Raw genomic sequence first — 24,034 nt, 5'->3', positions numbered from 1 at the left:
CTTTTTTTTTTTAATCTATTCAATTATTTCTTAAATTCTATTCGGATTATTATCCAAAAAATCACACTATTCATACTAAGATACACTTTTTTGAATTTTCCCATCGTTTGTATCATTCGGTTGGCTGTATATTATGTATTTATTTTTTAAAATTCCATATTTATTTATAATTTCTGAATTTTTTTTCATATTTAATTTTTTAGGAAATAATTCACTTATTTATTTATTTGTTTCCTCGTTTTAATCATTCTATGTCATAAATAAATTATTTTACTTCATTTTTATATTTTATTCAGTAAATTTTTAAAAAAAGTCTAAACTTTGTGTCGGCTTATGTAATAATTTCTATTAATTTTTCGATTACAAATTAAATTTTAAATTATGATCATAATCTCTTAAAACTTTCAAAGCTTTATCACTTGGGTTTAACATCTATATTTGGCTCCAGTATTTATTTTATGAATATTTTTCAGCTAATTTATGGATAATTTCTTTGTTTTTATCAAAATCTTCCTTTTTTATAGAATTTAATTAAGGCTAAGAAACGACTTTTAGTTATTTATCTTTATCATATTTAGGCGTTTCAAACTATTCTTTAAAATAATTTTATATATCAATTTTTTTTTTGGGAGAATCTTTTTTTTTATAATTAATATTTTAATAAAAAAAAATAACATTATATTTATATTTATACTTGTAGGTGATTGTAATTTATAGATATCTTAATTATCAGATATTTGTTTTATATTAGTATCATATATATTATAATCTTTTAAATAATATGACATTTTTTTTTTATATATATATATATATATAAAAAATAGTTAAAATTAAATATAGTCTATATTTTTAATATGAGAAAAAAGTCTATATTTTATAATTTATACTCTATATATATATATACATATATAAATTAAAAATTCAAATTAAATTTCTCGATAAAAATAAAACAAATATAAAAAAATAAAATAAAAAATATCAAGAATCATCTTTTTCAATTTCTAATTATTTAATCATTTAAACCAACATTTCATTTTACACTTTTTCTTAATATTAATCAATAAACTAATCTAAAAATTATCCTTCCATCATTTTCTCGATACCAAAAACAGTTAAATTACTTCTATGATCAGTAATTCTATCTTAAGGAAAATTATAAGTTCTAATTTTGTCACTTCTATCTCCTCCTCCCATTTAACTTTTTCTCCTAAAGCTTTATTCTTCATTATATTTCTCCACCTCTAAAAAATAAAGTTTATCATAAAGAAGTTTCAACGCTCTAGCTTTATTTCTATCCTAATATCTTTCATCTTAACAAAGAACAGAAACACCAGTAGCTATATGTGTCACCCTTTAAAAAAAAAAAAAACATAATAAATTAATAATTAGTTTAAAATATATATAAATAAAATTTGTATTAATAATTTTATACGTTTTTTTTGATGTAATTTATTTATATATGCATAAAAGAAATATAAATTTTAGCTTATATATTATTGATATATTTTAAAAAATAAAATAAAAAAAATCATTATAAAAAGTAATAATATATATATGAAAATATTTTTTTTATATTAATAAAACCTACATGCCGATTCAACTTTATTTACATGTTATCCACCTGCACCTTAACTCCTCATATATTCAAATTTTAATTATTTCTCATCTACTTTAAAATCAAAAGGAGCTATAGGCATAACCACAACAGAAACAGTACTTGAATGAAGTCTACCTTTTGATTCAGTTTCAGGTATTCTAATAACTCTATATTTTAATTTTAAAAAAAATATAAATATATATATATATATATATAATATATATATATATATATATATATATATTATTTACTTGTGTACACCAGATTCATTTAAAAGTCTTTTATAAATTTCTTCTCCTTCAATTTTTAAAATTCCTAGTTTACATCCTTTATTTATTGACATATCTGTTTAAAATGACTCTGTTTTACATTAGTATCCTGATATTGCACAGAAGTTTTAGTACATTTTAAACAATTCTTCTGCAAAAAGTGAACTTTCGCTTCCTCCTGTTCCTGGTCTTATTTCTAAATGAATTTCTGTTGAATCATCAAATTTTCCTTTGGGAATTAATAAACGAATACATTCTTCTTAAATTTCATCAAGTATAGTTTGTTAATTTTATATTTCTTCATTTGCGAATGCAATCATTTCTGAATCTTATTTAGGATCTGTTAATATTTCCTTCAAATCTTATAATTATATTATTGTATTTTAAAATTTTTCGAATTAATCATTTAATACTTATAAATAAATTAAATGTTTTCGTTTTTAAGGATTATCTAAATTATATACTGTATTTTCTTATGATAATAAATTTTAAATATTCGAAAATTATTAATGTTGCTGAAACATTTTTTTATATATGACTCTATTTAAATCAGTTAAAATATATTATTTTTCAATAAAAAGTTTTTCCGTTTTTCGTGCAAATTTTGCCTATTTTGCTATAAATGCGAAATTAAATTTGTTTATTTTATGTAAATTGACAATAAAATTTAGCATTTTTTTTTTTAACAAAAATAAAAAATTATTTATATCTTTTTTTTAATTTTATTTTTTTTAAATAAAAAAAGATATATTAATAATAATTTTATTTTATTTTACTATTTTGAAAAATAAAAATTATAATAAATAAAAATAATATAAAAAATCAATTTCTATTTGAAGAAACTTCAAAACGTTACTTTAAATAATTTCCTTAATCACTATTTTTTTCTTTATAAATAGTAGTTAATTCATTATCGGCCCTTGTCTAAACGATATCTATTGGCATTTTACAAATAAATATAGAACATTCAGCTCCTACAGAAATCAATTTTTTTTAATCAGAACTAATTTACAACTTTATATAAAAAATAAAACAAACTAATAAATAAAAATAATAATAAAAAAATACTCTTGTATTAGCACCGGAATATCAGATTCCAATATAATAATTAATCCCTTCATCATATCCCCATAACTTAACAACTTTATTTTCTCCTCCTGAAACAAAATAATTGCCTTTCCTAAAAATCACATATAAAAAATAATAATATTAATTAACAAAAAATAATTACTTAGTAATCGCAAGAGCATTAATTTCTCCTTCGTCTGACCCATCAAGCATTCTAATAGCTTACTCATCGAAAATTACCCAATAACTAATTATCTTATTTGAACCTGTAGTTAATAGTTATGACTCTTCTGGATGATAAACGACTTATTTAAAAAGAGTCGATTCAAACAAACACATAACTCTAGTAAAGCTTTCTAAATCCCAAATAATGCATGATCCATCTGCACTTGCAGAAACGGCTTATTCATTATTTTTTTTAATTTAAATTGAACAAACTATTCCCCTATGTTCTTTCATAGAAGCCTCCATGGATTATGTTTATTTTCCAATATTTCAAACTCTGACTTATCCTTCGTTTCCTCACGAAATAATTCTCTAGCAATCACTAGAAGGACACAAAACGGTAACTCCATGTATATGTGCATCTAAAATAACATACATTAATTTCACAGATTAAGGCAAAAACGACCTTATTTATCCATCATTACAACCTGATATCATAGATTATCCATCTTACATAAACGCTACACAATGAAATTCAAAATTAGGCACTAAATTCTAAATAATTATTATCTATTTTAAAAATAGCAAATTATAATAACAGTCTAAGAACAAGTAGCGAATACATCAGAATATTTAAGAAGAAAAGCATTGTAGTTTATTTAATCATAATTGCATGTATTTCTTAATTCAGGGCTTAATTTGTATAAATTCACTCAATAAATGTTCGAATAAACACTTCCGCAAATAAAAAATGTGTGTAATCTAATGTAAAAGATAAAGAAGTAATACTTCCTAAAAATTCGCTTAAATAAGAATAATAATTTATTAAATTGAAAGTTTAGCTAATGTCACATATCCTACGCATACTAATATATATCCATTTGGTAATATTGTTAATGCGAATATTCACTATAAATAAATAAATAAATTATATAAAATATATAAATTGATATATATATATATATATATATATATATATATATATATATATATTGTATATATTTATATAAATATTAATATATATTTTTTTAAATTTTTATATTAAATATAAATTTATATAAATAAATTTAATAAAAAAATATTATATTATATATTAATATATAGATATTTTTTTTAATATATATTAATTTAAATTTTGATATGTTCCTATTTATATATATATATTTATATTTTATTTATATCTATATATTTTTATTTATATATTTTAAAAAACCTTTATGTAATTTCAATTTATGTATTATACTAAGAGATTTAAAATTCCATATTATTACAACTGCTTAAAATCCCATATATTTCTTTTTGCCTTAATCTATTTAATTTCCTGATTTAGATATTGTTATCCCTTAAATTAAATTATCGTGTCCTATTAAAAAAGATTAGGTTCTTGAAACTACTTGACGAACTATTATTGTGAAACCTAAAGTATAAATTAAATGCTCGTTATCAGGATGGAGTATTAATTCTTTATATACATTTCTTTTTTGTTATATTTATTATTTTTTAAGGATTTTTGTTAAAGCTGTAAAACAAAACAGCTTAAATTTTTAAATCTAATTACATGTTTTTTAATAAAAAATCAATTTATGTTTATAATTATTTATTAAAACTTTTATTGTTTTAAATATATAAAAACAAATACATACTATTAATTTAGAAAATATATAATAATGAATTTTTTTTTTTTAAATTTTAATAAATAAATATATGAAAAAGTATATAATAAAAATAAAATTAATTATATAAAATTTATTAAATATAAAATTTAATATATTCTTTAAATGATTAACGATAATGAAAGTGAATGTATATACAAAATATTAAATTCTGTAAATTTAAAATAATAATAAAATGGTTTATACAAATCAAAATATCCACCAAATTTACCTCCAACAGCATCTACATTTATAAATAAAAACACAACAAGAATAGTATTTTTTTTTTAAAAAAAAAATTAAATATAATAAGATTGCAAATTTAAGTGGCGAATATTAAATATTTAAAGGCGGACATGGATATAAATATCAATATTTAACATTTGGTAAATTAAAAGATACGAAATTAAATTTAAATTATAATTAATCGAAATCCTAAAATGAATAAATAAAGTAATTTAATATTAATAGGTAATTTAAAAGAAAAGAAACAATGTCTAAAATAAAATAAAAATCACCAGTTATAATACATAATTAACTAAACTTTATAGATAAAAATATAAAAAAAGTACCATAATTTATAAAAAAAACACCTCGTATAAATAAAATTCCAAAAAATAATATTTCTTATTTAGGAAGAATTAAAAATATAATAGACGAAGAAATTGCAAAAAAATAAAATCAAAATTAATCTTAAGATAAAAATTAAGAAATAGATATTGAAGCTCTTTTAATAAATTTGAAATAAAAACATGCATAAAAACATTAAGAATATCTTAAAATTATACATAGAAGAATATTTGATACATTGGTAATGAAAGAAAAGTAATATATATATATATATATATATATATATATATATATATATTATATAATTATATATATATTTATATATTATTTTTTCATCATTTATAGAAAAGAAAATTTCGAAAACTAATTATCTATACTCTCAAGATAAATAAAAAAATTAATAGCTATAAAAAAACAAAAAAATTGAAAAAAAATATATATATATATATATATATATATATATATATATATATATATATATTGTAAAATTTATATAAATTTTTTATTAGATATTATATAATAAAATTAAATTAAACAAATACAATATAATGTCTAAAAAAAGACACAATAAATCCCGATCTCGTTCCCGTTCTCATTCCAATGATATAAAGCAGGCTGAAGAGTTATCATTAACTTACAAAATTCGATAAAAAATAATTTAAAAAGAACTCGGTTATACTAACGAAGAAAATCCTTTTGGTGACCGAAACATTAATGAGACAATCCTTTGGGGAAAATCTAAATAAAAAACTTAAAACCTTAAAACCGAATCTGAAATATTTTAAGACATCCAAAAAGTTAAACAAAACCGTCTCTAAAGGTAATAAGATAAATAAAGATTAGAAGAAGAACGCTAAAACTAAATAAAAGAACGTGAATATGAAACATATATGCAATGGAAGCAAAAAGAGGAATCTTTTCATAAATTTCAATCCAAAATAAGGGCTTTAGTAAGAATAACATAAGGCAAGGAAGAATTCGTTGATAAAATATCTAAAATATATTACATATATAAATAAAAAATAGCTTTTAATCCACATTTAGAACCCTTAATGATGGATCTTATATCTCAAATAAAAATCTAAGAGACTACTATTTTACAGAAGCTTCATGAATTATCCAAAAACTGTTAGCTTGAGGAAGATTTTCCAGCCGAAAACGAACTAGAAAATTTAAATTAATTCTGGGTTAATATGTAGCATGTAACTTATTTTTTTTTGGAAGAAAAACATAAACAATTCGAAGAATTCTAAAACGAAATTTAATCCATTTTTATAAATAAAAAACTCCCAGAACTTTCTGAATTAGAAAAAACTATTAACTCTACACTAAAAAATCCTTCTCTAGATAAAACAGATTAACTTTATTGGTAAAATGTTTAAGATAGACTCCTTTTATATAAAGCCTCTTTAATATTTTAAGCCTTATATAATTAATTTTTTTCATAAACAACTTCTTTCTCACCTGAATAATCCCATAGTGACTCTAAAAATGCATTTAAGGAACTTAAACCATAAGAAAATGAAGTAGTAATATTACCCGAACACGCTTGTTCTCCAATTCTAATTCCTTTTGGTGATTAAAGGGAAAAATTAGCTATTTAAATCGAAAAAATAGAAGATATTCGTGAAATATTTTTCAATAAAATTTATAAGAAAGCCCTAAATGCCCTCGAAAGTAAAAAAGTAAAAAACTCTCATTTTGTAATTGAAAAATAAACTGAAAAAGAAGAAGTGGACCAAGTTACATAAAAACTATTAGAAATTGAAAAAAAAAAACCAATGGAAGAAGGAGAAGAAGCTTTTGATGAATAATTTTAAGTTTAAAATAATTATGATTGGCAAGATTAATGTAAATCAAAAAAACCAAAATTTTTTAATAGAGTTAAATGGGGATTCGATTGGAACAAATATAATTAAATGCATTTTGATACAGATAATACACCTCCTAAATATATTTAAGGGTATAAATTTAATATTTTTTATCCAGAACTTATAGAAAAAGATAAAACGCCAGAATATTCTCTAGAAGTAGCAGAAGATCCTGCTTATTGTATTATTAAATTTACTGCAGGACCACCTTATGAAGTATTTTTTATTAATATATTTATTAATTTGATTATATTTAAAAAAATATATTTTTATTATTAATTTTAATTATAAAAGGATATTGCATTTAAAATAGTAAATAGAGAGTGGGATTATTCAGATAAAAAAGGATTTAAATGTTTTTTCGCTAGGGAAGCTTTAACATTGCATTTTAATTTTAAAAGAAATAAATATAGAAGGTGATAAAAAATATATAAAAAAATATAATTTAAATAAAATCATAAAAATATATATATATAAAAATATATAAATATACATATATATATATATATATTTTAAAATTAAAATAATATTTATATATTTATATTTTATATATATATATTTATTTAGTTTTTATATTTTTTAATATATATAATAATATAATATACTTAAACTTTATAAAATTCAACTTAAGCCAATAGATATAATTGACCCAATCGAATTTCCAAAAGTAAGCATAAAAAATATTAAATAATTAATTAAATCTTTTATTTAATTATCTTCAGTATATCTTGGACCTATTATCATTAAACTACTTGTTCCATACCCATTACTAATACCAAAAATTAAAATTCCAAAAAAGCTAATAAAATCGTTTTATAAACTTTAATACCCTTTTGCAATTAAAATAAAAAATGGAAAAAATGATAGTCTAATAATTATATTTCCATATATAACTTATTTTTTTATTAATTTTTCAATACCTCCTAATGATTTTCCTATCATATCTCCTATATTATATAATAATATCATAAAAACTTCTGCATATTATTTTGGAATTACACTAATGTTTTCCTTTTAAAAAATACACACTCCTGGATATAATATATAAGTCTAACAATATAAAATCCACATAAATATACTTTCTACTTTCGCATATCTATAAGCCTGCTTAAAACCCTATATATATTCCCTAAATCCTTTATATTTATATTTTTTATCACTATTTTAATCTGTAAATTCATTATTATTATACAATTTCTATTCTTCTTAAAATTACAATAATTCTAATTGCCCTTAATAATATTAACTATTTGTAAATATAATCTACAATATAGAAGAAATCAAATATACAAATCCAACAACCGAAACAAACAATACGGCACTATAATTTTCTGAGTTTTCGCTTTTTCCGAAAATTGAAATTGCTATAAGCCTTAAACAATTCATTGAAATTCCTGAAACAGCAGTAAAAGTCCAAAAAATACTTGTAATTTATAAAGAACATTACTAACCTAAAATAATTAAAGAATTAGAATTTACATTATCAACAAACCCGCAAATAAAAAAAATAAAAAGAGTTAAACTAAATCCTCCCCAAGTATTATAAAATATGCCTATAATTACATTTAATGTAAGAGTTAATCCAACCATTAAAAAAGATAATGAAATTCTTACATTTAAAGAAAATTTTTCTGCAAAATAAGGACAAAAAGGACCTGATAAAAATGTCGAAAGCATAACAGGAACCACAAAATAAAAAGAAACATCCACAAATTTATCTTTTTAATATCTAGATCTGTAAAAATCTAAAGTAGAAAGCATTGTATTTTAACCAGCCATTGAAGCTATTCCGAAAATACAGAAAGTTAGTTTGTGCCATAATTTTATTGGGAAATCAATTATGCTGGGATTTTCTTTTTATTATTCTATTGATAAAATCGAATCTTCTCTAGATTTTTTATAGCTATTCATTATATTAATTTATATATAACACAACTTTTTACATTAAATATATAATTTAGAAATAAAGATTAAAATTAAATTGATTTTTGAAAAAAATACTTTATTTTACAATACGATAGAAAAATCTATTATTCATATAATATAATTTTTTTTATCAAATTAATAAAAATATCATTAAAATTTAGAATCTTTTTATTTTGTGTTAATAATAATTAATTAAATTAAAAAAAGTATTTTTTAAATTTAATATAAAATTATTAAATTTATTAATATAATTTTTCTAAATATAAAATATCAAATCTTACTTAAAATAATAAAATGTATAAAGAATTGAAAAAATAAAAAAAGTAAATTATTTAATTTAATTAATGAAAATTAAAAATAAATAGTAATAAAAGTAAATTAACATTAATAAAAACTTTCATATAAAAATTTAATTAATAATTAAAAAAATTTTTAAAATTATAAAATAAAAAATTGAATTATCAATTAAATATGAATTAAATTTAGATTAAAAATAATTATAAATTAAAAATTTATTATAAATTTTATAAATATATTAATAAATTTAAAATACAAATACAAATATTAAAATTATACAAAATTATATAAATATAATTAAAATATAAATAAAAATTCAATTATTATAACACCATATAAATTATTTAAATATAGATATTTTATGGTATAATTTATTTAAATAATATTTTTTAGATAATAAATATAATTGATAAAAACTAGAAATTTTAAAATATTTAATATTTAGAAGAATAAAAACACATAAAATATAGTAATAATTATAAATATAAAATATAAGATATTATAAAAAATATAAAATAAATAATATAAAATAAAATATAAAAATTAAAATATAAAATACAAAATATAAAATTTAAAATATATAATTTTTTTTTTTTATTTAATATATTTTTTTTTATTAAGTTTAATAATTTTTTTATTTTAAACTTATTGATTTTAATTATCAAAAATATAAACTATATAAATTATAATTTATTTATAAATTTTAAAATAATAATATTTACTAATTTTTTTACTTTTTTTTGAGTTTTCTTTATAATATATATGTTCAATAATATTTTAATAAAAAAAAATTAATATTAATATTCGTTTATTTTTTGATAAATTTATAATTAGCTTTGTTACAAAAAGCTTTATACTAATAATATAAAATTAAAATTTATATTTATTTACTTATAATTTTTTTATTTTTTAATATTTAAATTATATTATTATAAACTTTTATATATAATAATAATTTTCGTTAAAATATTATAAAAAAAATTTTTATCTTTTTTTATTCTAAATGAAAATAACTATATTTATTATTTTAATTAAAAAATATTTTTATATTTAAAGGTAGGATTAGAAGTGAAATTATATAATCTCTGTTTAAATAATATAAATAAAAGAATAATAAAACATTTTTATTAGTAATATATTTTATACTATTTGTAAAATAACTATAAATATAAAAAAAGTATAGGTATTTAAAATAAAAATTAATTTTACATATTTTTAAAGTATTTTCTAATTTTAAATAAAAAAAACTTCTCAAAAAATGTTAATTAAAATTATATATTTAAATTTTTAAAAATACTATATTAATATTTTTATTAAATTGTATAAATAATTTTATGATTTTATTTTTATTTTTTTTTATATTAATTTATTTATAAATATAATGTCATATTTTATTAATACAAATATTTTATATAATTAATATTATTATATTTTTATATATATTTTTAGAAAGAATTAAAAATAATTTTTTATTTTTATAAGATTGGATTTTTTTATTTTTTATATAATTCTTTTTTTTATTTTATTTTTTCTTATATAAATTAAAAATACAAATAATTAAAATAGTATTTAAATAATTTTAACTCAAAATATAAATATATAATTAATTATATTATACGTGATAGTATATTTTTTTTAACAAATCTAATTATATAGTTTCCATATGTCTTTTTTATTTATTTTTATAATTAAAATCATTTAATACTTTAATACTAAATTTTAATATTAAAAAAAAAAAAAAATTTGAAAAGTTTCATTTTAAAATACATTAAATTAAAAAAAATAAGAAGCCAATAAAATATTATTATTTTCCAAAATTATAAATCTTTCAATTTAAAAAATTTTTTATAAAATAAACAAACGAAATAAAATTCACAAATATATATATTCAAGATTTTTTTTTTTTAATATTTTCTACATTAAAATCTTAAAAATCTTCAGGTTTTAAATTTTTAACACTCTGTTTAATATTTTCAATTTTTAAATCCTAAACATTTATATCATCAACCAATACATCAAATCTCAAATTAAGTTATGTAAGTTCCTTCCAATTAAGTTTATGGTAATCTGCAACACAAAGTTGACATTATCTAACAATCAAATCTTCATTCTCTTTAAAATATTTTTAATTAGTATCTTTATCAGTATAATTATCCAAATCAATATCCAAAACTTTTTAATATCCCAAAAACTTTAATAACCCGCTTTTTAAATAAGAATTAGTTAAATAAAAAGACATTTTGTAATCCCATTATATTTGTAATTTTGTATTGTGGTAAATTAGTAATTTATCATAATTAGACTCTTGCATTTCTTTTGTTATCGCCATAATTTCTTATCTAATAAATATATTATCTGTTATTTTCTTAGTGTCAATATCTTCTTTTTTATAATATTCCTCTTCAGCATAATCATATAAATTTTGCATTCTATGCGCCCAATCAGGTGCATGTTAAGGCATTTTTAGCTTATTTTTGAAATCTTAAGCCAAAAAAACGCCTCCTATTCTATGTGTTTATTGACATATTAATACTGAAGAGTATTTTACATAACTATCAAACATTATATTCATGAATGACATTCTTTCTTCAAATGGAACATTAATAGGTATCGGAAGAAGTTAATAACTATTTAATTATTCGGCTACAAATATTTTTGCCTCTTCATATAATTCAGGATGTTATATTAAAGGCTTTGCCATAGTCATTAAAAATGGTTATGGCTTATATTCGTATTAATCAATTAAAAGTTTTCGGGCTTATTTATATAGTTTCATTGTTGGATTGATGAAGTTTTTTATTTTTATTTATTTAAAAAGGTTAAAATATTTAAAAGATAAATATAAAATTATTATGGATTAATAATAAATATATGTTACTTTATTTTTTTATTTTTCTAATAAAAAATTAGAAAAATTTAATCTTGTAAATAATAAAATTATTTATGTGTTAGGAAACAAAGATATTATTTAATAAAAACTAATAAATTAAATTTTTAATGTTAAATACAATATATAAGAAATAAGAGTTATATAAATCAAACATTCAAATATTATAAAATATTAAGAAATACATATTTAATTTTATAATTAAAAAAGATTATGTTTGAGATTTAAATTAAAAAAAAAAATTATATTTATCAAATTTATAATTTATAAAAAATATATATAATATTTTTAATGTATTTATAATTTATTACAATATTAATTATTTTTATATAAATCAATTAATAGTATTCTAGAAATTTCGATTAAATAAATTTTTAATATAATATAATTTTAATTAAAAATATGTTTTTGAAATATGTACAAAACAAAATAAAAAAAAATTATTTATCAAATAAAAAAATAATAAAAAATAAGAAAAATAAATATATAAAATAAAAAAAATATAAATAATGTAAATTAAAATAAATAATATATAAATAATATTTGTAAAAAAAAATAATAGTTAAATATTTATATATTTTATAAATTTAATAATAAAATATAAAAATAAAATACAAATAAATAAAATTATAATTATATGATTACATATAATAATAATAATAAAATAATAATAATAATAATAATAATAAAAAAAATAATAATAATAATATATTAATTAAATATTTATATATTTTTTAAAATTTTAATCTTTATATACTTATTTTATTGAATAAATAATTAACTTAAGTTATAATAATATTTATTATTTAAATTAAAATAATTCTTTATATATTTTATTAATAATTTATTAATTTCATGTTTTTATTTTAAAGAATTAAATTTAAAATTTAATAATTTCTGAATTATTTTCATTGAAAAAAATATGTAAGTAATTTATAAATAATTATATAATGTACTTAATAAATAAATAAATAAAAATAAATATAAATATGTAGTTATATATATATATAATATATATATAAATACATATATTTATATACATTCTTTTATTTTTTTTATATTTTTTATAATATATTTATATTTTTATTATTTATATATTTATATATATATATTTTTCATTTTAAAATATATGTTTTTGATACTTTTGTATTTATAATTTTGTTTCTGATTGAAATATTATTCTTTAAAAATATTATATTTATTCTTCTTATATTTTATAAATTATTCTGATAAATTAAAACAAAATAATTATTATTAATTAGAAAAGAATAATATTTAAATTAACAGATTCCTTTAAAAATCTTTTTATTATATTTATTTTGTTTAAATTTTTATATTAAATTACAATTAATATAAATAATTAATTAAATCACAATGTTTGCTCTTTATTAAAATTTAAAGTCTTTAAAGCTAATATAATTTTATTATGTTTTTTATCATTCGTTATTTATTTACGAAATTTTTGTTATATTGGTTTTTTTAATCATTCCTGTTAATCCAGAGATTTATTAAGTTTAAATAACTTAATTTTCAATATTTTTTTTTTAAATATGACATTAAATAAAAAGAACTTATTATAAATGCAAATTTATTAGAAATTTTATATTGTTTATTTAACAAAAATTAAATTCAATTTTTTTTTATCTATATTGAAAAATTAAATCTTAATAAAATTTTATTAAAAATAATAAATAATAAAATAATATAATTTTTTATAACACATAAAACATATAATAAACAATTTATTTTCATTTAAAAATATTAAGATATAGTAAAAAGTATATATATAAAAAAATAAATATAATTTGATTTTAAAATATATAAGAAATAAACAGAATTTATATACACATATAAAAATAATCAATATTTTTTATAAAATAATATTAAATATACTTTTAATAAAAATAATAATAATTAAAAAAAAAAAATGAACTAAGCAGCTCCTGGTTAATATGTGAAATTAAATTTATCCCATAATATATGTGAATTTAAAATCGCTGAAATTCGTTTTGATTTAAATTAATCAATATACTAAATAAAATAATAAATAGAAAAAAGATATGGTACTTAAAGTGAAATGATGGATTTAATTCTTTAAGATAGTCAAGGAAACCATGTATCAAATATGTAAGATGATGAAACACTTATAAATTATAATCCTAAAGATAATTATATTATATATGTTCAAGATAATAATCCTGAATCTATTCTGAAAGAAATAACTGATATTTCAGAAGTTTAAAAATATACAATTTCTGAAGAAGACTATAATAATTTGCCTATAAATTTTAGAAAATTCAAAAAGGCAGTTTAATAGTAATAAAAAAATAATTCTGAAAGCGCTGCTTATGTATAGACTATTTAATAAGAAAATAATCAGCCAGAATAAAATAACGATAATTAAAATTAAAATAATGAAGAAGAAATAGATGAAATATGATTTAATATTTTTAGATAGAAAATAATTAATATATTTAATATTATATATTTTTTCTTATTTTTTATATATATATATTTTTTTTTTGTATAAATTTTTTAATGTTTTATTTTAATATAATTATTACGTCAAATATTTATTAAAATAAAAGAATAATTTAAATCAAAAATCTAATAATATTAAAATTATAATCCAATTATTTTTTATTTTAATTTATCTATTAAAATTATAATTTTTTCATTAAAATAAGAGAGTGTTCTCTTTTTTTAAAAAATAAATAAAAATTTATTACTTTTTAACATATTTTATTTTTAATTATTTTGAAAATTCAATTAAAAAACAATAAGAGATTAATATGTTTTAAAAAAAATATAAAAATAATGTTAAAAAGTTATATTTAATAATTTTATTATTAATTTTCGATTTATTTATAAACAAGTTAAACAACTATCTATTTACTAATTTTTATTTAATTGTGAATGAAAATAAATTGCCCTAAATATTTTTAAATAAAGAAAAAATTATATGCATCTGTATTTTTATAAAAATAGTATATTAAATATACTATTTAATTTTTATAAATAAAGCTTTAAGATTAAATTTTATTATTAAATTAATTGTATTTAATGATGTAATAATAATATATATATATATATATATATATATATATTTAAAAAACCAAAAAATATCGGATTTTTTAAAATTCATAAATAATTTTAAGAAACATTATTTTAAAATGTAAAACTAAATCTATAATTATAATTATCTTTTACTTTTTTATGCGTGGATAAAATAATTAAAAACAACTAATTTTAAAAAAAATTAATAATTACGCATAAAATAAAAATAAATTAATTTTTTTTTTTAATTTCCAAAAAAAAAAAAAAAAAAAAAAATATATATATATATATATATATATGAAATTAACAAAAAAGAAAATTAGTAATTCGCCTTTTCATTAATCAATTACTTTATAAAATATAGATATTAAATAAAAAAATAAAATTGTTAATGGAAGATGGACACAAGAAGAGCACCAAAAATTTGTAGATGGCATAAAATTATTTTCTAAAAATTGGAAAAAAGTTGAAGAATATATAGGAACAAGGACAGGTGCTCAAATAAGATCACATGCTTAAAAATACTTTAATAAAATTGAAAATGATTGTTAGTAAAATATATAATTAAGTGAAGAATAAAGATTACTAAGGGAAATAATAAATAATTCTTCAAGCAATTATTTAAATAAAACAAAAAGTTCAATAAAAAGATAAAATAGAATTAAAAAGGAATTAAGTGATGATATTAATAAAGAAATTTCTGAGAAAAAAAATTCAATAGAAAAAATAACTTGTAATACTTCCGGCTCTTATAAATTGGAAGGTAAAAATAAAAATAATAAAATATAAAAAATTTGTATTTTAATTAAAATAGTATTTTATATATACTATATTTTTTTATTTACTTTTTATTTTATATTTATTGATTTACAAAAAAATATTATATAAAATTCAAGATGATGAATAATTATTTATTTAAAAATTTGATGTTCTAGAAAGTAAAATAAAAATTAAAAAAAATTAAAATTTACTAAAAAATTAAAATTAAGATTCATTTAGTTAGACTAAATATAATGGTATTGTAAATTAAAATAATTTATAAAGCACATGTATTTAAAATATTTAAATTGATATTTTTGAATAATATGATCAAATCGTAATGAAAAGTAAGAATTTTTTCTTTGAAAGTGATTTAAAAAAAAATTGTATTGAAAATGAAGAAGAAAATATTTGTAAATTATTTTTTAAAATAATACATATATTAAATAAATTAATTTTAACAAAATATAGAAAAGAATCAACCTTAATATGATTTTAATAAGTAATTCTAAATTTTAGATTTTTATGTATTAAAATTTATTTGAATTTTATATAATTACACAAATATAGTTTTTATAATGATTAAGAAAATTTAGAAATTTAAAAAAAATCAGAAAAATTTCAATTGAAGATTCTAGATAATAAAAACTATTTAAATAAAGTGAAAACTTCTATTTTGATAATTGAACATAAATAAATAAAAAATAATACTAAAAGATTATTTTTACTATTTAATCAATATAATTAAGAAAATAAACCTTGTAAAATTTATAATAAAATATAAAAATGATATATGTATAAATTTTTATATATTTATTATTTTTTAAATTTACTTAAATTTATTTAAATTGATTTATAAAAACATCTTTTTAAAATAAATTTAGTATACTTTTAATAATATTTTATTATATTCAATATAAAATAGAATAGAAATTATAAAAAGAATTTTCTATTAAATATAAATTATTAATATTTAAAAATAAAAATTATATTTAAATAAATATTTATTATTTATTTTAATTAAAAAAAAAAAATGCATCGTCCGGGAATTGAACCCGAGCCGATTGCTTGGAAGGCAATAATCCTGCCACTAGACCAACGATGCTTTGATGTAATATAAAATTATAACAAATTTAAGTATATAATATTTTTAGTAAGTTTTATTTTTAATAAAAAAATTTATTTAAAATATTTCAAATAATAATAAATATATATATAATAATAAATTTCTTTTATATAATTATTTATTATTTAATTTTTTTTTATACAATTATAATTATCAAATAATAATATAAAAAAACGATTATTTAAAGAAAATATTAAATAATTTAATATAATTATTTTCATAGTTTATTTTTTACACATTTATATTTTAAAATTTATGAAAATCTAATTAATTAAATTCAAATTGAAACTAAGTTAAATTTTTTAGAAAAAATATATAAATATAATAATTTTTTTATAAAATATAAAGTAAAATTAGAGGAAAAAAAATATGGAAGGTAATAATTAACAAGAATCAAATAATAACAATTCAACATTTGTAAAAAAACTTTTTAAATTTGTAGGAAATACATTAGGAATGAAAAAATTTCTAATGAAAACATTTTTATATCAATAACCAATTCCAAGTATATATATAATATTTATAAATATAAGAAATGTATATATATATATATTTATTTTTTAAAAAAAGCATATTAATTTAAAGATACATAAGATGAATAATAAGATAAAGTATTATTTATGCTAAAGAAAGAATATAAGCCATAAGAAGAAATAATTCCAGATTCTTTAAAATATGAATTATTTAGAATAAATTTTAAAAACGAAAATAAGAAGGAACAAATGATACCTATAGTACACATAAAGAACGCGAAGTAAAATAAATGCAAAATTAAATGAAAAACAAAATAGAGCAAAAGATAACTCAGTAATCGTTTATAATCATGGAAACAGTAGTGATTTAGGAACAATATTTTATTAATTAGTTTAGTTATCTAAAATTTATAAAGTAAAAAAAATAAAAATATTTTATATATATATATATTTTTACAAAAAATGAAACAATAAAAAGCTTAATATACTTGCCTATGATTATAGAGGATATGGGATTTCAAAAGGAGAAGCAAACGAAGAAAACACTTATTAAGATTGCGAAATCGTAATGAGTTTTGGAATAGATATGTTAAAATATAAAATTAATGAAATTATTTTATGGGGATTTTCACTTGGAAGTGGCCCTGCTGTTCATCTTGCTTCTAAATATAAAGTAGATTTTATAATGTAAATATATTTTTAAATCATATTTTATTTTTTTGAAATATAAAAAAGAATATTAAAGGGTTGATTTTGGAGGCTCCATTAGCATCTGTTTATCTTTTCTTGGAAAAATAAGTAGATATTAATTATTAAGATTAAGAAAGTGATATCTATGGAAACATATGGAAAATTGGAAAAGTCTAATGTTCTATTATGCTTATTCATGGAAAAAGTGATGAAGTTATTAATTATAAACATAGTTAAGCCTTATTGGAAAAATATAAATAGGAAAATAATTTTTCTACAAATATTGTTTAGTGTTTGATTATAGATGAATTAAAGCATAATGATTTGAAATAACTTTTATTGATTAAAAAATCGGTAACTTCTTCTAAATTAAAAGAGTTTATTGAATAAGTAAATAATTTGGAATATTTAAAGACAGATTATTCGTAAATAAATTAAAATGAATAGAACCAAATTATATAAGAGTAAGAAATTTTAAAAGAATATAATTATTAAATAATAACAGATTATTTTGTTGATTGATTTTTTTTTTTTTAATTATAAACTAAAAAAAATAATAATTATATACCAATATTGAAAATAAAATAAATAAAATCAATTTTATATTTAAAAAAAAAAATAAAACTGAAAAAAATAAAATAAAATATAAATAATAATTTTCTTTATAAAAAAAAATGAAAACACTTTACAATTATTAACTAAACTATTAAAATCCAAAAATAGTATTTGTAAGCGGAGGTCCTGGAAGTGGAAAAGGAACTTAATGTGAAAGATTAGTACGAGATTATCATTTTAATCATATATCAGTAGGTGATATCGTACGTTCTGAAGTAAAGAAGTAAAAAAATAAATATTTAAAAATAAATAAATATATAATTAATAAATAATTTAGTGAAACACCTGAAGGTCTTCGTTTTAAAGATTTAACAGCAAGAGGAGAATTAGTACCAGATGATTTATTAATAAACTTGATAATAAGGACAATAAAAAGTCGTTAATCCTATGTAAAATTAAATATATTTTATCATGTTTACAAATATATATTTTTAATATAAATAGAAATTCCTTATTGATGGTTTTCCAAGAGGTATTGAATAAGCTAAACTTTTTGAAAAAAAATATAAAGAAATTGATTATATATTGAATGTATAAGTTTCTGATGAAATCTTAAGACAACGACTTCTTGGAAGAGCTGAGACATCTGGCAGACCAGATGATAATTATGAAGCTATAGCTAATAGAATAGAAACTTTTCATAGAAGTACTGCTCCAGTATTGGATTTTTATAACCATTTTGGAAAAGTATAGACTGTAGACGGAAATTTATCAGTTGACGAAGTATTCAAATAGGTACAAAATGCAATTCATCCAAATATAATATTTATGTTTGGAGCTCCTTGTGTAGCTAAATCTGAAGTATGTGAAAGATTAAGCAATAAAATAAAATATCATTATATATGTTTGGAAAAATTTAGCCGATAACATAATGTAAAAGACGAAATAGACAAAGTAAATAAGCTCATATATTATATAGAAAATGCTCCTTTTTCGAACTTTATAGTCGACTCTTTTTTTGCAGATCGCCCTTCAGCGGAAATATTCTTAAACCATTTCGGAAATCCTTTCCGTGTATTTTATTTAGAATCTCCAAAAGACGAAGTAATGAACAATATACAAAAATACATTGAAACAGATATTGAAAGAAAAGAAAAAAAAGCCAAATATGAGCTTTTTATAAAAAACAGATAAGGAGTACTTTCATTAATTGAAAAATAATCCTTTTTTGTACATTTAAATGCAGTTGATACAATTCCAAATCTTATAAGAAATGTAATGATTAGTATTAAACCTTTAGTAATAGCCGCATTTATGTATAATAATATGGATTTAGGAGCTGAATATTGCTATGCTTTGGAAAAAAAAAGAGATTTCATATTCCTTGATGTATACGAATAAATATAATCAGAAATCGAACGAGGAACTACTTTAGGTTAAAAAATGAACTCTTTTGAACAAATTGGGTAGGAAATTCCTTCTAAATATGTAGTTGAAATGTTATAGAAAATCCTATTCTCGAATATTAATTTAAGGAAATTCGTTTTGACTAATTTTCCAGAAAGAAGTGCTTAGTTTGATAATTTTGAAAGGGAACTTTTCCCAATTGATTATTTGGTAAATTTTACTTAATAAAACCACAAGTTGAAGTTTTATCATGAAATGAACCCTATTTTAGATTATTATGTACAAGGGAAATATATAAATATTGATAGAGAAGCCTTAGATATTATAGACCTTTATGTTACAGAAAGAGCACATTTTGGATTCGTATCGGGTCCCACAGGTAGCGGTATTACTACTTCATCAAAATATATAGCAGAAAAATTCGGTTTTGTATTAGTTGAATGGGAAAGTACATTCGAAATGCTCAAAACAAAACTAGGAGGAGACGAAGGTCCTTTAGAAGAAGTAAACTTTTAATAAGTAGAAAATTATTTCGTGGAAAGACTTAAAGGAAATAAAGACAAAACATTATTTGATGGATGGCCGAGTGTGTATAATTTATAATAATTACAATCTTTTTTGAAAAAAGTAGGCTTACCAACATTCTTTATTGATTTAAATATGGAAAAAAGTAATTATATTAAAAGATATAGATTAAAAAATCAAATGGACATTGAAGCCGAATTATAAGAAGAAGAAATCTAAAAAATGGATGAGATTTTACTAAACGCAAGTTCTTTCACAAATTTCTACGAATAAACCGCTGAATAGAATTTCGGATGTACCTATTATAAATTAGATGCTAATGATTCACTAGAAAGTACACGAAGACATTTAAATAATATTTTCTAAAAGAGAGTTTATGTCCTAAACAATTACACAGATCCAAAAGATTAAGAAAGAAGCGAAAACCAAAAATTAATGTTTGTGAATTTTTGTGCGCGTCAAAATATTATGTTTGTTGATATTCAAAAAATACTTAAACTTCACTATTGGTAAAAGCCCTTTGAATTTCATTAACATACATAAAGCGAATATTCAATGAGATGGACTTAATAACCTCCTTAATTCCCTTCTAATTATACACCAAAGCTTATTATGTAAGCCGTCTAGGCCCATTTAAAAACTTTCAAAATATCCTCTAGAGATATACTTTTATATGGGTATCCTGCTGGAGATACTCCCCAGGAAAGAAAAGATAATGAGAGATTTTATCCTCGAGCTTCTGATGAAATTATGAATATAGAAAAAGCTTTGGGGCCTATAAGAATGGTTTGTGTACTTACTGATGAAAAAGTTCTATATGATATTTAAGATGAAGCTTGGGAATTGGAAGCCCCGAAACCCAAAGTAGTAAAAAGAGAAGAAGGAGAAGAAAATGAAGATGCTCCTCCAGCAGAAGAGCCTCCTGGAGAAGATGAAGATGAGAACAAACCCAAATTTAATATCTATGATTTTAAATGGACTAAATGTGATGGAATTCCAAAAACAGTTCCTTAATGGTATAATAAATTGAAAAAAACTCACAAAAAACACTACTCATTAAAAATTAATGGAATCGAAAATACTTACGATAAACTTCTTGATTTTTCAAATCTGATAAGCGAGGAAAGTTAATAAAATAAAGCTGAATAGGACTATAGAAAAGTGAATCTTTTCGTATAGTTAAGATATGATGATGTTTATGAAGACGAAGAAGATGAATAAGAACCTTATAGAGAACCTTATAAACATATAGTCCCTGAAGAACCTAAATTACAATTACCTGATCATGATATTTTAGAAGAAGAACAAAAATAACCTTAAGAAGAAGGCGAAGGTGAAGGTGAAGATTATGAAGAATGAAAAAAATAATTTTTGTTTTTTCTTTTTAAAAAATAAACAAAATAAATAAATAAATTAAATATATAAAAATATTTTTTTAGGAAAATAAAATAATAAACTCCAATATAATATATATTATATATTATATTTATTATTTTTATTTATTTATTTGAATAAGAAAATAAATAATTATTATCATATTTTTTAATCTGTTTTTCTAATATTTCTACTAGTGTCTTTATATCTTCCATTATGATGAATATGAGGTTCAATATATTTCTCCCCTTCCAATTTCCATATATTCCTAACATGAAAATGTCTTGTTTAATTATCCAAACCTACGCTTTTGCAAGTAGCATTAAATCCAATATGACTTCCTCTACTTATTTAATCTAAAACTTAAGCATAATCACCTACTAATTCACTATCAAAAGTTAAGAGTAAATCTGGGTATTTATTGTCTTCTGTCTATTCTGTAGGATCCATTAATATTAGTATTGTTACTGCGTGATGTATGTATTATTAAAGACTTCCTCAAAGATCTTCTACTCTAATTACATGACCTTCCCATGAAACAATAGTTCTATCAATGTGATTATTCCAACAATAGGACATTTATTATTATCCTTTCTCTCGGAATTTTTAAATACTACATTCAGATATGAATACATTCCATGTACTATTTGTATAATATACTAAAAAAAACAAATATTTAAAATAACATTTATATATATAATACATAAATCATTAGCATGTGAATGTCCATATTTATGACTATGATATGTTGTATTTTTGATTTTGTACATTATTACAAGAAATGTTATTATTAATATTATTATATTTAATATTATTTTTCTAGTTAAAATAAAACCTATTTCTCCTATTTTAAATGAAACAATACCATCTTTTATATTTAATGCATATATTAAATTTCCATTTGAACCAACTTTATTATCACAACATAAACATCTTTTTATTTTGTTCAATATATATTTTTAAATTATTTTTTAGTTTTATTTTTTTACATATGGCATAGATTTTTAGTTAATAAAATTACTATTGGTATCAAAAATATCGATGCTAACAATGGAATTGTTACAAGTACTAATAAACTTAATGTGTATGTCAAAAAACCATTTCTGAATTAAATTTAAGTATTTGTTTGTGCGGCACAATATGGGCATTTTATTTTTTCTGGCCTGAATTTTGTTTATTTGATTATATTTTATATAATATTAATTTTGATTAAAATATATATATTTATACTAATCTCCTAAGGTTAATTATTCAATTTTATTTTATGAAGTTTTATTTTTTAATTCTTTCATTTTATATATATTTTTTATTTTAGTTTTAAAAGATTTTAATTTATTTTCTTATTTCCTTTTTTTTCTTAATTCTTAATAAATTTAAAAAAGCAAGATAAATATTTAACTAAAGGCAATATATTAATTATAAAGAATATATATAATAAAGAAAAAAAAATATGTATAAATATATATATATATATATAAATATATATATATATATATATATATATTATTCATTATTTTAAAATTTATATAATTGCCTAAACCTTTTTCAAACTCTCTTTACTTTCTTCATCATTATATCTTTCCAATATCTCTTCTGCTTATCCTAAATATTTTTGAGCTTATTTTAAATTTCCCATTAAAAATTATGCTTTTCCCATAATAAAAAGTTAATCCCCCATATTAGGGCTATTAGGATTATTAATTTTAGTAAAATCAAACGCATCTTTTGCTAATTAAAATGCTTATTCAATATTTTCTTTTTTTTCT

The 24,034-nt window shown here is 18.0% G+C and overlaps 7 protein-coding genes and 1 non-coding gene across 8 annotated transcripts, besides 40 other annotated features; 3 read left to right on the top strand and 5 right to left on the bottom strand. All coding sequences in view use genetic code 6, as the record gives it.

The window, feature by feature from the left end:
• Positions 1-978: 978 nt before the first annotated feature.
• IMG5_170670 (peptide chain release factor 1, putative) lies at positions 979-2,473 on the bottom strand (the record flags this gene model as incomplete). The annotated part of the gene is made up of 3 exons (XM_004029871.1): positions 979-1,351; positions 1,585-1,764; positions 1,849-2,473. Coding segments are annotated over 3 exons (1,176 nt in total), but the record flags the coding sequence as incomplete, so codon positions are not given.
• Positions 1,366-1,421: a microsatellite.
• Positions 1,787-1,841: a microsatellite.
• Positions 2,474-2,955: 482 nt separating the features above from the next.
• IMG5_170660 (WD repeat protein) lies at positions 2,956-3,405 on the bottom strand (the record flags this gene model as incomplete). Its single annotated transcript, XM_004029870.1, has 2 exons — positions 2,956-3,046; positions 3,098-3,405. 2 exons carry the CDS (start codon positions 3,403-3,405, stop codon positions 2,956-2,958), a joined length of 399 nt encoding a protein of 132 aa, XP_004029918.1.
• Positions 3,406-4,016: 611 nt separating this feature from the next.
• Positions 4,017-4,063: a microsatellite.
• Positions 4,023-4,162: a microsatellite.
• Positions 4,037-4,124: a microsatellite.
• Positions 4,049-4,123: a microsatellite.
• Positions 4,147-4,186: a microsatellite.
• Positions 4,187-4,246: 60 nt separating this feature from the next.
• Positions 4,247-4,296: a microsatellite.
• Positions 4,247-4,300: a microsatellite.
• Positions 4,301-4,819: 519 nt separating this feature from the next.
• Positions 4,820-4,864: a microsatellite.
• Positions 4,825-4,870: a microsatellite.
• Positions 4,871-5,565: 695 nt separating this feature from the next.
• IMG5_170650 (hypothetical protein) lies at positions 5,566-7,612 on the top strand (the record flags this gene model as incomplete). Its single annotated transcript, XM_004029869.1, has 3 exons — positions 5,566-5,576; positions 5,884-7,408; positions 7,487-7,612. 3 exons carry the CDS (start codon positions 5,566-5,568, stop codon positions 7,610-7,612), a joined length of 1,662 nt encoding a protein of 553 aa, XP_004029917.1.
• Positions 5,580-5,646: a microsatellite.
• Positions 5,755-5,802: a microsatellite.
• Positions 5,755-5,822: a microsatellite.
• A 3-nt stretch (positions 7,613-7,615) lies between the features above and the next one.
• Positions 7,616-7,692: a microsatellite.
• Positions 7,650-7,700: a microsatellite.
• Positions 7,656-7,703: a microsatellite.
• Positions 7,704-7,718: 15 nt separating this feature from the next.
• Positions 7,719-7,768: a microsatellite.
• Positions 7,719-7,770: a microsatellite.
• A 1,834-nt stretch (positions 7,771-9,604) lies between these two features.
• Positions 9,605-9,642: a microsatellite.
• Positions 9,609-9,670: a microsatellite.
• Positions 9,671-9,749: 79 nt separating this feature from the next.
• Positions 9,750-9,807: a microsatellite.
• An 88-nt stretch (positions 9,808-9,895) lies between these two features.
• Positions 9,896-9,996: a microsatellite.
• Positions 9,986-10,059: a microsatellite.
• Positions 9,993-10,057: a microsatellite.
• Positions 9,996-10,058: a microsatellite.
• A 621-nt stretch (positions 10,060-10,680) lies between the features above and the next one.
• Positions 10,681-10,728: a microsatellite.
• A 575-nt stretch (positions 10,729-11,303) lies between these two features.
• Positions 11,304-12,191, bottom strand: IMG5_170640 (hypothetical protein; the record flags this gene model as incomplete). The annotated part of the gene is made up of 1 exon (XM_004029868.1): positions 11,304-12,191. The coding sequence occupies one exon, from the start codon at positions 12,189-12,191 to the stop codon at positions 11,304-11,306; it is 888 nt and encodes a 295-aa protein (XP_004029916.1).
• Positions 12,192-12,728: 537 nt separating this feature from the next.
• Positions 12,729-12,839: a microsatellite.
• Positions 12,752-12,842: a microsatellite.
• Positions 12,760-12,830: a microsatellite.
• A 107-nt stretch (positions 12,843-12,949) lies between the features above and the next one.
• Positions 12,950-13,011: a microsatellite.
• A 287-nt stretch (positions 13,012-13,298) lies between these two features.
• Positions 13,299-13,341: a microsatellite.
• A 15-nt stretch (positions 13,342-13,356) lies between these two features.
• Positions 13,357-13,406: a microsatellite.
• Positions 13,372-13,414: a microsatellite.
• Positions 13,415-14,157: 743 nt separating this feature from the next.
• Positions 14,158-14,214: a microsatellite.
• Positions 14,215-15,379: 1,165 nt separating this feature from the next.
• Positions 15,380-15,409: a microsatellite.
• A 1,527-nt stretch (positions 15,410-16,936) lies between these two features.
• Positions 16,937-16,974: a microsatellite.
• Positions 16,975-17,152: 178 nt separating this feature from the next.
• On the bottom strand, positions 17,153-17,223 carry IMG5_170630. The gene has a single exon. It is a non-coding gene; the product is annotated as a tRNA-Gly (tRNA).
• Positions 17,224-18,285: 1,062 nt separating this feature from the next.
• On the top strand, positions 18,286-18,929 carry IMG5_170621 (hypothetical protein; the record flags this gene model as incomplete). The annotated part of the gene is made up of 3 exons (XM_004029867.1): positions 18,286-18,390; positions 18,453-18,620; positions 18,699-18,929. 3 exons carry the CDS (start codon positions 18,286-18,288, stop codon positions 18,927-18,929), a joined length of 504 nt encoding a protein of 167 aa, XP_004029915.1.
• A 152-nt stretch (positions 18,930-19,081) lies between these two features.
• On the top strand, positions 19,082-22,253 carry IMG5_170620 (hypothetical protein; the record flags this gene model as incomplete). The annotated part of the gene is made up of 3 exons (XM_004029866.1): positions 19,082-19,245; positions 19,300-19,411; positions 19,467-22,253. 3 exons carry the CDS (start codon positions 19,082-19,084, stop codon positions 22,251-22,253), a joined length of 3,063 nt encoding a protein of 1,020 aa, XP_004029914.1.
• Positions 19,247-19,294: a microsatellite.
• Positions 19,248-19,294: a microsatellite.
• A 328-nt stretch (positions 22,254-22,581) lies between the features above and the next one.
• On the bottom strand, positions 22,582-23,560 carry IMG5_170610 (hypothetical protein; the record flags this gene model as incomplete). Its single annotated transcript, XM_004029865.1, has 4 exons — positions 22,582-22,927; positions 22,972-23,201; positions 23,258-23,431; positions 23,499-23,560. 4 exons carry the CDS (start codon positions 23,558-23,560, stop codon positions 22,767-22,769), a joined length of 627 nt encoding a protein of 208 aa, XP_004029913.1. The 3' UTR covers positions 22,582-22,766.
• Positions 23,561-23,716: 156 nt separating this feature from the next.
• Positions 23,717-23,772: a microsatellite.
• Between the last annotated feature and the right edge of the window lie 262 nt (positions 23,773-24,034).

This window comes from Ichthyophthirius multifiliis (genome assembly GCF_000220395.1).
Source record: "Ichthyophthirius multifiliis unplaced genomic scaffold scaff_1120509251258, whole genome shotgun sequence".
Lineage (NCBI taxonomy): Eukaryota > Ciliophora > Oligohymenophorea > Hymenostomatida > Ichthyophthirius > Ichthyophthirius multifiliis.
This window is presented reverse-complemented; position numbering and strand designations above follow the sequence as displayed.